The sequence below is a fragment of the Papio anubis genome, chromosome 16, assembly GCF_008728515.1.
Source record: "Papio anubis isolate 15944 chromosome 16, Panubis1.0, whole genome shotgun sequence".
NCBI lineage: Eukaryota > Metazoa > Chordata > Mammalia > Primates > Cercopithecidae > Papio > Papio anubis.
The window spans coordinates 18,366,736-18,380,884 of record NC_044991.1 but is presented as its reverse complement, the minus strand read 5'-3'; the positions used below and the strand labels follow the sequence as shown (position 1 = coordinate 18,380,884).

General features: G+C 42.4%; 1 protein-coding gene across 1 annotated transcript in view; it reads right to left on the bottom strand.

Moving 5' to 3' along the window:
* Nucleotides 1-14,149, bottom strand: part of RTCB (RNA 2',3'-cyclic phosphate and 5'-OH ligase) — a 25,596-nt gene extending 11,447 nt beyond the window's left edge. The window contains exons 1-6 of the mRNA NM_001168775.1: nt 14,057-14,149; nt 10,567-10,645; nt 8,513-8,580; nt 7,019-7,118; nt 1,535-1,691; nt 473-629 (exon numbers count right to left, since the gene is read on the bottom strand). Of these exons, the coding sequence (NP_001162246.1) occupies nt 473-629; nt 1,535-1,691; nt 7,019-7,118; nt 8,513-8,580; nt 10,567-10,645; nt 14,057-14,149 (654 nt within the window). The remainder of the gene's footprint in view (nt 1-472; nt 630-1,534; nt 1,692-7,018; nt 7,119-8,512; nt 8,581-10,566; nt 10,646-14,056) is intronic.

Genomic DNA, 14,149 nt, shown 5'->3' with positions numbered 1-14,149 from the left:
AAGCTCCTGATTGCTCTGTCACCCAGGCTGGAGTGCAGTAGCGTGATCACAGCTCACTGCATCCTCAAACTCCTAGGCTCAAGCAGTCCTCCTGTCTTAGCCTTCTGAGTAGCTGGGATACTTGCATTTGCCACCATGCCTGGCTAATTTTTTTTTTTTTTTTTTTTTTTTAAATTTTTGTAGAGACTAAGTCTCTTTATGTTGCTCAGGCTAGTCTCTTTTTTATCAAGTGATCCTCCTTGGCCTCCCAAAGCGGGTGTGAGCCACCGTATCCATCCCTGATGGTTTCTTTAGAATAAAAATGAAGCATAAACCAATTGTATTTTTTGATATACCATAACCAATTGTATTTTTTGATATACCATTAAAAAAACCTGGGAATATGTCTGCTAAATGTAAGATATAGATATTTCCCCCAATAAAAACAAAATATGAAAAATAATTAATATGTTGCCCCTCCAAAGTGAGTTACCTGAGGAAGGCCTCTTTTCTTAGCCCTTGCAGAAACCTTATTGGGGTCAGCTTGCAGCATCCTTCCATACTCCTCGCAGTGCTCCTTGTCTTCAGCCCAGGCATACCCTTCTCTTAAGGACCAGTCCACCCCCATCTCCAAGGCCTCCTCCAAGTCTCTGGATAAGTATAAAAGGTACTAGTCATTTCACAACCAAGGCAGAGCAAAACCTAAGGATGATCACATCTTAAAGGGCAGAGGAAAACTTGACATTTACTATCGCCTGTGTTTCAGGCCTTAAGTCAGACACAAAGTTTAAGCTCTCAGTAACTGGTTTTTTGAGGAATGCAGTCATATAAATAATTGCAATATAAAATGGTAAATGCCCTATTAGACATCATTGTAGTTCTACTTGACATTTATATGGCTACTTGTTAATTTTCAAATCTTTTTTATATTCAGTTTTGCCTCTCCGATCCTGAATTCCATGAGGTAGTTACTAAGTAGACAAAAAACAACAACATCAACAACTTCGTAACCTTAATCAGCTATCACTCTCTAACCACTAATTCAACCAGGTACACACCTTAATGATTTATGAAGAATTACAGTCAAATAAATAAAGGTATCTAGAATTCCTCAGGCAACACAGGTTAAATTTTAAGCTCTTTTCCCATCTTCACAGAAGTTCTGAAAGGCTTACTGCACCTCCATTTTGAAGCTGAGGTACACGTACATTAAATCCTTAGAGGGTACAAGCTTTAATCTTCATCTAAAACATCTAAAACACTGCCAGGAAAAACTACACTTTTCCTGGATTGAGCATAGAAAGTGTTCCACAAACGTTGGTGGATATGATGTTATTACAAACACATCCACAAATGTCGAAGGCTGTTACAACATCAGTTGACTTATGTCTCCAATAAATGGGCTGAACGTCATGCTTTAAAAAACAATTCTTACTACTTCCTGAAAAGTAACTGAACAATCCTCATCTCTCAAGTGTACTGCACTGGAAAGGAAGTTGAAGGTCATGTGGTTATTATCCCTCCCATATCATGTACTGGAAACGTGTGCTCTTACTTGGCATTCATTGGGATGACACCTTTTGATCCCACCCCAACAGGAATGTGGTCAAACATAGCTTGGGCAAGTTGCTCCTTCACAGGCTGGACATCACTTTCATCTAAATTGGTTCTTAGCAAGCGGACACCACAGTTGATGTCAAACCCGACACCACCTACAAAATAGAGAAAACTTATAGCAAAACCAGCTGGTCCAAGGCATTGTTACCTGTAGTTTCTTGCCATTGATATAGGGCTATAAAGATACCCATTCTTTTTTTCTTTTTTTTTTTTTCTGAGAGGGAGTCTCGCCTTGTCACCCAGGCTGGAGTGCAGTGGCGCGAACTCAGCGCACTACAAGCTCCACCTCCTGGGTTTGCGCCATTCTCTGGTCTCAGCCTCCCGAGTAGCTGGGACTACAGGCGCCCGCCACCATGCCCGGATGATTTTTTGTATTTTTTAGTAGAGACGGGGTTTTACCATGTTAGCCAGGATGGTCTCAATCTCCTGACCTCGTGATCCACCCATCTCAGCCTCCCAAAGTGCTGGGATTACAGGCATGAGCCACACTGCACCCGGCCAAAGATACCCATTCTTTTACAGATAACTGTTTTTTTTTTTTTTGAGATGGAGTCTCACTCTGTCGCCCGGGCTGGAGTGCAGTGGCGTGATCTCCACTCACTGCAAGCTCCACCTCCCGGGTTCACGCCATTCTCCTGCCTCAGCCTCCTGAGTAGCTGGGACTACAGGTGCCCGCCACCATGCCTGGCTAACTTTTTATATTTTTAGTAGAGACGGGGTTTCACCATGTCAGCCAGGATGGTCTTGATCTCCTGACCTCATGATCCACCCGCCTTGACCTCTCAAAGTGCTGGGATTACAGGCGTGAGCCACCGCGCCTGGCAACTATGCTTTAAAGTAGACAACAAAGTGGTTCTCTGCTGGGGAAAGCTTGATGACACCAAGATAATCTAAAATAACACACATACTAAAGGCACTTTATGGACCAAGGAGGCAGCAATGAACATTGAGTAACATGTAAAACAGAGACCAAAATGTGCCTCTCTTTTTCTCTTGACCACTGTTTTCAGAGGTTCATGAATTTTTTTTCAGTCTTTTCAAATAACCAACTTTTGCCTTTCTTGGTCCTTTCTATCATATAACTTTTCATTTCATTAATTTTACTCCTAATTATTTCCATCTTTCTACTTTCTTAGGGTATAATTTGTTGTTCTTTCTTTAGCTTTCTAAGATCACTGATATTCCAGCCTTTCTTCTTTCCTAATTTGTGCATTTAAGGCTGCATGTTTCCATTCAAAAAGGACAGTAACCTCAAAATTTTAGACATAAGTACTTTGATTTTTCATTTTTATTTTTGAGACAGAGTCTCACTCGGTCACCGGGCTGGAGTACAGAGGCGCGATCTCGGCTCACTGCAATCTCTGCCTCCTGCGTTCAAGTGATTCTCCTGCCTCAGCCTCCTGAGTAGCTAGGATTACAGGTGTGCACCACCACACCCAGCTCATTTTTTTTATATTTAGTAGAGATGCGGTTTCACCATGTTGGCCAGAATGGTCTCCCACCTCCCAAAGTGCTGGGATTACAGGCGTGAGCCACCATGCCCTGCTGGCTTTAATTTTTTTGAGACAGGGTCTTGTTCTGTCACCCAGGCTGAAGTGCAGTGGAGTAATCATGGCTCATACCAGCCTCAACCTCCCGGGTTCAAGCAATCCTCTCACCTCAGTCTCCTGAGTAGCTGGGACTACAGAGGTGTGCCACCACGCCTGGTTAACTTTTGCATTTTTTGTAGGGATGGGTTTTCACCATGTTGCCTAGACTAGTCTCAAACTCCCGGGCTCAAGTGACCCTCCTGCCTCCGCTTCCCAAAGTGCTGGAATTACAGGTATGAGCCACCGCGTCTGGCCCATAAGTATGTTTTAAATCATTTTCCCCCCAGCTTGAGAGCTGACTGGCAAATAAATGGTAAATAAAAACTGTATATATTTAGGTGTACACAATGTACATTTACATTGTAAAATAATTACCACAATCAAGCTAATTAACATATTTATGATCTCACAGTTACTTCCCCTTCTGTTTTCTGGTAAGAACACTTAAGATTTATTTTCTTAGAAAATGTCAAGTACACAATATATTATTTTAGAGACAGGGTCTTGTTCTGTTGCCCAGGCTAGGTCATAGCTCAGCTGAAGCCTCCAGCTCCCAGGCTCAAGCTATCTTCCCACCTCAGCCTCTCAATTGCCTGGGACTATAAGTATTAGGCTGGTGCAAAAGTAATTGTGGTTTTTGCCATTAAAAGTAATACAATATACTATTACATTATTATTAACTACAGTCACTACATTATGCATTAGATTTCCAGAACTCATTCATCTTACAACTGAAATTCTGTATACTCTGACCGACATCCACCCTGTTAGCACCACTCTACTCTCTGTGAGTTTAACATTTTTAGATTGCACATATGGGCAAAATCATGTCGTGTTTTCCTTTCTGTGTCTGGCCTATTTCTCAGCATATCCTCTAGTTTCATCCATGCTGTAGTCAATGGCAGGATTCCCTGTCTTTTCCCTTCGATTTTAAAAGACTGATTTCTTTCTTTATTAAGGTTGAATAATGCATTCAGGCTGTTTCCAAATCTTGACTACTGTGAACTATGCTACAATGAACATGGGAGGGCAGGTATCTCTTTGGATACTGATTTCATTTCCTTTGGATATACACCCACTGATGGGATTGCTGGATCATATGGATCTATTTTCAATTTTTTGAGGAATCTCCATACTGTTTACCATAATGGCTGTGCCAATTTACACTCCCTCCAATAGCATACAAGGGTTTCCTTTATTCAACTCAATGTCAATTTTTAGACATAAGTATCTTCTACTTACATTAGTTTTTTCTCATTTCCATAGTTTTGTTTTTGACTCATGGGTTATTTAAAATTTCCAAATATATGGATTTTCTTTTTTGAGATTACGCCAGACTAGTGCAGTAGTGTATTGTAGTTCACTGTTGCCTCAAATTCCTGGGTTCAACTGGTTCTCTGGATTCAGCCTTACGAGTAGCTAGGACTACAGGTGTGCACCACCATACCCAGCTATTTTAAAACTTTTTGTAGAGATGGGGGTCTCCCTATGTTGTGCAGGCTGGTTTCAAACTTCTGGTCTTATGTGATCCTCCTGCTTTGGCCTCCCAAAGTTTTTCTAGTTTGTTTGTTTTGAGACAGGGTCTCACTCTGTCGCCCAGGCTGGAGGGCAGTGGCGTGATCTCAGCTCACTGCAACCTCTGCTTCCCGGGCCCAAGTGATTCTCCCACCTTGGCCCTCCCAAGTAGCTGGCACTACAGGTGCATGCCCCTATGCCTGGCTAATTTTTTGTATTTTTTTTTTTTTTTAGAGATGGGGTTTTGTCATGTTGCCCCCTGGCTGGTCTCAAACTCCTGAGCTCAAGCCATCCACCCGCTTGGCCTCCCAAAGTGCTAGGTCTAGTTTTTATTTAAATGATTTCTAATTTAATTCCACTGTGGTCAGAAAATACCTTCTTATATGAGTGGATTCTTTAGCATGGTCCAGAGACCCTGGGGTGGGGGCGAGGGGGAAGACCGTTTCAGGTGTGTAAGATTCATTTTATAATACTCAGACATTATTTGTCTATTTTATTCACATTCTCCCATGACTGTACAGTGAGATTTCTCAGAAGCTATATGACATAACATCTTTGTTCTAATGGATAATGAGACATGTATATATTCGTCTTAAAAACATTTGTTTTAATTTTTAATAAGATAAACATTGATAAGAGTCTGAGATCAATCCTCAATAATTTTTACTAAAGTGGTCCCAAGTGCAAAAAGTTTGAGAACTGCTGGTCTATATGATTTCTTTTTTTTTTTTTTTTTTTTTTTTGAGACGGAGTCTTGCTCTGTCGCCCAGGCTGGAGTGCAGTGGCCAGATCTCGGCTCACTGCAAGCTCCGCCTCCCGGGTTCACGCCATTCTCCTGCCTCAGCCTCCCGAGTAGCTGGGACTACAGGCGCCCGCCACCTCGCCCGGCTAGTTTTTTGTACTTTTTTTTTTTTTAGTAGAGACGGGGTTTCACCATGTTAGCCAGGATGGTCTCGATCTCCTGACCTCGTGATCCGCCCGTCTCGGCCTCCCAAAGTGCTGGAATTACAGGCTTGAGACACTGCGCCCGGCCTGGTCTATATGATTTCAATGCTTTGAAATTTGATGGCCTGCTTTACGGCTCAGCATGTGGTGAGTTTTGGTAAACTGTGCATTTGAAAAAAATGTATACTCTGCACTGCTTGGCTGCACTGCAATGCAAGTGCACCACACACACACAACCACACATGTATATTAGAGGTCAAGTGTCAAGTTTGTTGTTGGATCATTCAAATCATGTATATTCTTATTGACTGAAATTTGCAGTCATCTCAAAACAGCCCTACATGTAGGGCTCACATATCTGGACCTTTTTCTTCTTTTCCTCTAGATGTTGACCTCGCAAATTCTTCCTGCCTTAGCAGATTTTCTGTGCCTTCAAACAGATTTCAGAAAACGTTTTTTACCCAACTTTTCTCATTATTTTCAGCAGGGATTGGTCTGAAACAACCCAATCCACCACTGCTAGAAGCAGAACTCTCAAGATGTCATTTAAACTTCATTTCTAAATTCATACTCTTTAACAGCAAAGATATTTCTGGTATAGAATATTCATTGAAAGCACCCCATAACCACAGCAGAAGGCATGTACAGCCTTCTGTATATTCAATGTTATCACTAAATAACAATGACAATATTACTGAATATGTTCTATGTGCTTAGCACTGTTCTAAATATTTTACACAGTTGAACTCATCTAATCTACTAATACTCTATGGTCATTAACATTATTAGACGTGATGTGTCCATGGAGTAACTGAGTTACAAAGATAAAAAAAATTGCCAGTTTGTTTTGTAGCCAAAGCCTGAATACCATGACGTTTGGTAGGAGCCTCCCAAAATTTTCACTGAAAATATGCTTTGCTTGATGTTGTAATAGCCTCAAAGAAAAATGACAGAACATGATGAAACTCAGTCATGCACATGGAGAGAAGTGCTCTGTTTCACAAAGGCTATGGTCCATAGAGAGAAGCTACACTTTTTTTTTTTTTTTTTTGAGACGCAGTCTTGCTCTGTCACCAGGCTGGAGTACAGCGGCGCAATCTCGGCTCACTGCAACCTCTGACTGCTGGGTTCAAGTGATTCTCCTGCCTCAGCCTCCCAAGCAGCTGGGACTACACGTGTACATCACCACTCCCAGCTAATTTTTCTATTTTTAGTAGAGACACAGGGTTTCACCATGTTGGCCAAGATGGTTTCGATCTTTTGACCTCGTGATCCACCTGCCTCGGTCTCCCAAAGTGCTGGGGTTACAGACGTGAACCACCGTGCCTGGCCAAAGCTACACACTTAACAGCAGATGTGCACAGTAATCTTACCTGGGGATACCACTGCTTCAGAGTCATTCATATCAAAGGCTGCCATGTTCCCAATAGCAAATCCATATCCTGAATGGACATCAGGAAGCCCAATAGATCGCTGAAAGAGAATTAGAAAGTGAAATACAAGTGTCTTGACCTGCCACCCTGGTTGCCCTGATGGACCTGACATGATTCTCAAAGAGGCTGCAGGCTGAAGCTTTCCCTAAATTAAGACTGTGTTTTCACAAAATCTTCTCTATTCAGGGAAATCGTAAGAACTCCTAATCACAAAGCTAAATACGGTGAGAAAAAAACCTTTTTATAAGATCTGAATGTTAAGGAAATCCAAAACAGAAAAGCCTCAAAATAACATGATACAGGAGTAACACATACTAAGTTTAATGTACTATTACATTTTAAAAATAATATTAAGACACTGACAAATGTTGGTTTGTCAGGTTAAGAGGAAAATAACTGATTTATAGAGGTCATCAGTTTAAGTAATCACAGCCAAATGTAATCCATTTGATGGTATAAATACTATAGACTTCCCATATGCGGAGCCTAGGAAAGGACCCTGACCCAGGAAGCATGCAGGTCAAACACAGCAGACATGCAGACACCCAGACACTAACAACTTCCTTATATACACAAGCCATACCATTTCATTCCCTCTACCAAGTGCCCAACATGGTAACTGGCATAAAGAAGACCTCAAAAATGTCTGCCGAATAGATCCATTTTCAACATCTACCTCTAATGATAGAATACAAATGTTAGACTGCTAGGGGCTATGCTGTCCTCTCCTCCTCCCCCTCAGTGCTAACTCTTAAACTCCTTGCCATTTCTTCTTCAATGATCCTCTGTATGGGAAGTGAAACTTACAACCAAATGAAACTTACATTGAAACAATGAAGTGAAACTTACAATGAAACTTACAATGGAGGTGCACTGATCCAGGAATAATGATGTCACCATGATAAAGAAACAAAACATAAAAACTACTTCAAAGGTTCTTGAACACTTACAGATTCTAGCCAAAGGCATCCAGAAACTGAAATGCCATCCAGATTCAATTATTTCTTTAGGTCCATGGTTATTTATTTTTATTTTTAGGGACAGGGTCTCACTTTGTCGTCCACGCTAAAAGTGCAGTGGCGTGATTCATGGCTCACTGCAGTGTGGAACTCCTGGGCTCAAGTGATCCTCCCACTCAGCATTCTGAGTAGCTGGGACTACAAGCATGTGACATCACACCTGGCTAATTTTTTTTGTATAGACAGGGTCTTGCCATGTTGCCCAGACTAGTCTTGAACTCCCGGGCTCACGCAATCCTTCCATCTTGGACTCCCAAAGTGTTGCGGGTGGCATGAGCCACTGAGCCGGGCTTCACGGTTATGTCGGGCTGTCCAAAGGTCATTGTCTAAATGACACCATTATCAGGCATGGCCATTCATCCATTCAATGGACTTTAAGAAATATAAATGATTAAAGCTCTGAACTCGGACTTACATGAACAATTCCAGGCAGGGCTGCCACGTTGCCAATCTGTTTCATGGCTGGCAAGAAGCCACCAACACCTGAAGACAAAAATTGCGTATTAGAAAAGACAACACACTTGAGTTTTAGCATTAATTATATTCACGTTTCTAGACTGTATAACATGAAGAGGTAGTCATCAGGGCTACTAAGACAACAAAGCCTAGAAAGATATTTGAGATGCAAGATGGAAGGGAGCTTCTTCAAGAAGGAAGCAGACAAACAGGAAAGATAGCCACAAATGTGCTGTCAGTGTTCTGCATATACCATGAGAAGGCTGCTTACAAATGTTGTACTGGGATGTAAAATACAAATACCAAATTTTACGTTATTAATATCTGAAAAAAAATTTTTTTTTTTTAATCTCGGCTCACTGCAACCTCCACCCCCCAGGTTCAAGCAGTTCTCCTGCCTCAGCCTCCTGAGTAGCTGGGATTACAGGCGTGGGCCACCACACCCAGCTACCTTTTGTATTTTTAGTAAAGATGGTGTTTCACCATGTTGGTCAGGCTGGTCTCGAACTCCCGACCTCGTGATCCACCTGCCTCGGCCTCCCAAAGTGCTGAGATTACAGGCGTGAGCCAGGGCACCTGGCCTGAAAAAAATATTCTTTCAGTAGTTCCCTTTATAAAGAAAATCAATGCTGGTTTATTCTAAGTGACAAAGAAGGGCAATGTGGAAGCTCTGGAAAACACTGGATTGAGATCATGGAGGGATACGGGGCTCCAGTCCCATTTCTGCCACTTGGCAGCTGTGTTATTTTAGACAAGTGAGCATACCCTGGTTGGGGAGGGAAGGCTTTAGTTTGCTGATCTAAAAAATGAAAGGGGTAACTCTAGACAATTTCTTTTTTTTTTTTGAGATGGAGTCTCGCTCTGTTGCCCAGGCTGGAGAGCAGTGGCTCGATCTCCACTCACTGCAAGCTCCGCCTCCCGGGTTCACGCCATTCTCCTGCCTCAGCCTCCTGAGTAGCTGGGACTACAGGTGCCCGCCACCATGCCCGGATAATTTTTTTGTATTTTCAGTAGAGATGGGGTTTCACCGTGTTAGCCAGGATGGTCTTGATCTCCTGACCTCATAATCCGCCCGCCTCGGCCTCCCAAAGTGCTGGGATTACAGGCGTGAGCCACTGTGCCCGGCCCAACACTAGATGATTTCTACACTATCACCATTAGATTATCATAGAGCTTCATGCATTTTATCTCTAAACCTTGCTGCAGCCCTGCAAGATAGGTGTAATGATTCCTGTTTTATGGATGAGACAACCGAAGTTCAGTAAGCCTAATTAGTGTACTGGTTAAGAACACTGTCTTTAAAATCAGGCATTACTGGATCTGAATTCTGGCTGTCATCAAAAAGCTGTGACCTTGGGCAAATTAAAATTTTAAAATTTTTGTTATTATACTTTAAGTTCTAGGGTACATGTGCAGGTTTGTTACATAGGTATACATGTGCCATGGTGGTTTGCTGCACCCATCAACCTGTCATCTACATTAGCTATTTCTCCTAATGCTATCCCTCCCGTAGCCCCCAATACCCTGACAGGCCCCGGTGTGTGATGTTCCCCCCCCGTATCCATGTGTTCTCAATGTTCAACTCCCACTTACAAGTGAGAACATTCAGTGTTTCGTTTTCTGTTATTACGTTTAACCTCACTGAGCTCTGACTTACACATCTATAAGCTGGAGATAGTATCTTCCTTTTAGAGTTACTTCAAGTATTACATGAGATAATCTATGCAAAGCACCTAGTAAAATGCCTGGAATATAGTAAGTATAAAACAAATGGTAGGTCACTTGCTCTTATTGTTCAAGGTTAGCTGAGAAACGAGTTCTACCCGGCTTCAAATCCTTTCTGTAACGCCAACTGGCTAACAATGTGATCACAAATAAGTAAGTTCTTTCGGTCTTACCTTAAGTTGTAATCACTCCCTGACAATATTTCAAAATTGTAATTGAGTTACCACTTTTTCAGGCCACAGGGAAGGCACTACTGTACTAATACAAGTGACACTCTAATGTACTTACCACCACCTCGACAGGCATTCCTTAATTCCTCAAACATCAATTTCTCCAGAGCATCATTCACGTAGAAAACGCCCTCAACCTGGTACCAAGGAAAGTGAAAAGCAATGTCTGAGTACATGTATGGCAAGTGTAGGCACTGGACAGAATACGCTGTATGCAATATTTACTGTGCTTTACTCTTTACCAAACACTTTCACATTACCTTAAGCATGCAGAAAACTTCCTATCAAAGGCTACGAGCTGCTCCCATCATAAAATATATCCTAAGAAAAATTTTGCAATGTTCACTAATTGTTTTAATTATTCTTATACCCTCAAAACCACATTTAAGAATTCAACAGATCAAGCATCTTTTTGTGTGATAAAGAAAAATCTTCCAACTATGCTCTCACAAAGCCCAAAGGTCTTAATCCCCAAGCTTCAAAAATACCAATGGATTTTTGAAAATTAAAAAAAAAAAAAAACCCAGATCAATAAAAAACTCAAATTCTAAACATAAAACATAGTCATCTAACCTTAGTATATTTATTCTGTGTTTAAGCCAATAGCCAGTTACACTTTATTTTGCTCTAGTGGTGACTTACAAATCTCTAGTTAGGTAAATAGTGAGAAGAAAAATTTAACATACAGCTATGTAGCTGTGTGCTCAGTTCTATAAGCTATATAATTTTTTTAAAAATCTGCGTAATTTTAAAGCTTGACAATAGAGGCGGCACACAAAAGGCAATGGACGACATCTTTTTTTTTTTTTTTTTTTTTTTTGAGACTGAGTCTGGCTCTGTCGCCCAGGCTGGAGTGCAGTGGCCGGATCTCAGCTCACTGCAAGCTCCGCCTCCCGGGTTTACGCCATTCTCCTGCCTCAGCCTCCGGAGTAGCTGGGACCACAGGCGCCCGCCACCTCGCCCGGCTAGTTTTTTATGTAACACTAAAGAGCAGGACATTTTAATCATAGGTCAAATATTTTGAAGGAGCTGTCCAGTAACAGAGAACCAAAGATTTAACACTTAATCAACTGAATGTAGTTTTTATCAGAAAGATGACTTCATGACCATTGCATAAATAACAATTAATACCCACTGATGGAAAATGTTTCCAGTACAATTTCTTAAGGGTCACATTTATTAATTCACCAAACATTAACTGAGGATTTACTATGCATGAAGCACTGTCCCGGGCACTAGGGGAGATACAAAGACTATGATAAAATTGATAAAATTGCTTTCAAGGAGCTCCCAGTACACCACAATACAGCTCTTATATTCTTTTTTCTTTTTTTTTTTTTGAGACTGAGTCTCACTCTGTGGCCCAGGCTAGAGTGCAGTGGCACAGTCTCGGCTCACTGCAAGCTCTGTCTCCTGGGTTCACGCCATTCTCCTGCTTCAGCCTCCCAAGTAGCTGGGACTACAGGCGCCCCCCACCATGCCTGGCTAATTTTTTTGTTATTTTTAGTAGAGACTTCGTCGTGTTAGCCAGGATAGTCTCGATCTCCTGACCTCGTGACCCGCCCGTCTTGGCCTCCCGAAGTGCTGGGATTACAGGTGTGTGAGCCACCGCGCCCAGCCAATACAGCCCTTATATTCTCATAAGAGTATCAGAGTGCAATGAAGCAAGTGCCATAACATTAAGTACACAGTGCTATGGAAGAATCTGATGAGGAAGTGCCTCAACAGTCTAGGGAGCTGGGAGAGGTTTCACAGAGATCCTGTAGAGCTGGCTCTTTAAAGACAAGAGACATCACTGGTGCAGCAGAACATTTAGGAGCCAAATGCAAAAATGTCATAAAGATGGGAGGGAAGCGTTTTAAGGGAACAAAGAGAAAGTTTTAGTCCAACAAGTGGATGTGGGCCTTGGGGGAGAAATGGAGATTTAGTAACAGATGATTATCCGTGTGAAATTCACTGCTCCCATGAGGATGGAAGCACAATTCATGCTTAGAAGTCAATAGCGTTTTAAGAGCAATGCATCAACATTCCAAGTCTCTATTCCCAAAGAAAAGGTGGTAGTAAAGTGCTGTATACATACTTACACTAGAACTGCCTAGCAAAATTAGACTTGCCCCATCAATGAGCAGCAGTGTGTGCATCAAAGGCTAAATCAGAACACCTGCCAGATAATGAAGGCTGCATTATTAGATCCTACAGATGATCATGTCATGGTGTTTTCTTTCTTTTTTTTTTTTTTATTTGAGACTCACTCTGTCACCCAGGCTGGAGTGCAGTTTAGAATGATCACGGGTCACTGCAGCCTCGAACTCCCAGGCTAAAGGGCTCCCGTTGCCTCAGCCTCCTGAGTAGCTGTGGTACACACCACCCCGCCTAGCTAATTAAATTTTTTTTTGGTAGAGACGCGGTCCCACTGTATTGCCCAGACAGGTCTGGAAGTTCTAAGCACAAAGAATCTTCCCGCCTTGGCCTCCCAAAGTGTTGAGATTACAGGCCATGAACCACTGTGCTCCCCTTCTGTTTCCTTCCTTCAGGGTATCGGTTTCCATACAAAGAAAGTGGCCAAACAGCAAATAGAACACAGATTTATCCCTGTGGGCTTTTTCTTCTCTCAGTGTAAATGACTTGCCAACAAGGGAAACTCAATAAGCTTTGATTCCCAATAAAAGAGGGGAGTGGCTATTGGGAGCTGTTTACCAAGACGTGAGACGGTAAACCTTTGAGGCATTTATTTACTTGGCATCTTCAGGGATTTCAAAACTATTTAAAAATACGTTGCAAAACTTCAAAAACGTTTTCTTTTTTCACGTTAATGAAAAATATGAGCACAGATGGTGATGAAGGCCGAGAGATACAGAGCCCAGGCTTTCAAACTGTCTGATGATCCCAAGCCCTCAAGTCTCCATTTGGGACATCAGAGGAAAAACTAGTAAACTGGACATCAAGTCCTGGCTGAGATTCTTCCTAGGTAGGTAGAGGAAACTATGTCACCGACAGATCCTCGAGGTCCTTCTGTGAAGTATTAAAATCAATCAGGCCCTCCCCTGTGCTACTGCAAGAAATGACATCGCTTAATTAAAAACCAACACGGAATACTGAATGCTGAAAACTTGGTTCAGTAAACAAAGGTCTGTAAACGTTATATAAATAACCAGCATGACTCAGAGGAGATGAATTCCAGTCCTAGCAAATGAACCCAGGGCTGGCAATTTCCACCTTGAAGACCAGGAACGTAAACCAGCTCACGATGCGTTTATGAGACTGATCTGTGAAAACGCTTTGGAAACCCCAATTTCGTATTTATTTGGATTCCCCATATCCACTGCGCTTAGCTTGTCCTCGTGGTTCGGGGACCTCTCCTGGCGGGAGGTGGTGCTGGAACACGTTGGGCGGCCCCAGAACCGTGAGGGGAGAAGGAGGGGATGAGAGAAACTCTGCAAGGGGCCGGGGCGGACCCAGTGGTCGAGGGAGGTCCAGAGGGCGCGGTGGACGCCGGCCGGGCCGGGGACGGAGCAGGGAAGGCCCCGCCATTTACTCTCCTGACTTACCTGCATGTTGGGCACGAAGCCCTTCTTGATCCTCCAGCAGTTTTTACTGATCTTTTCCAAGAACTGCAGCTCATCATTATAGTTGCGACTCAT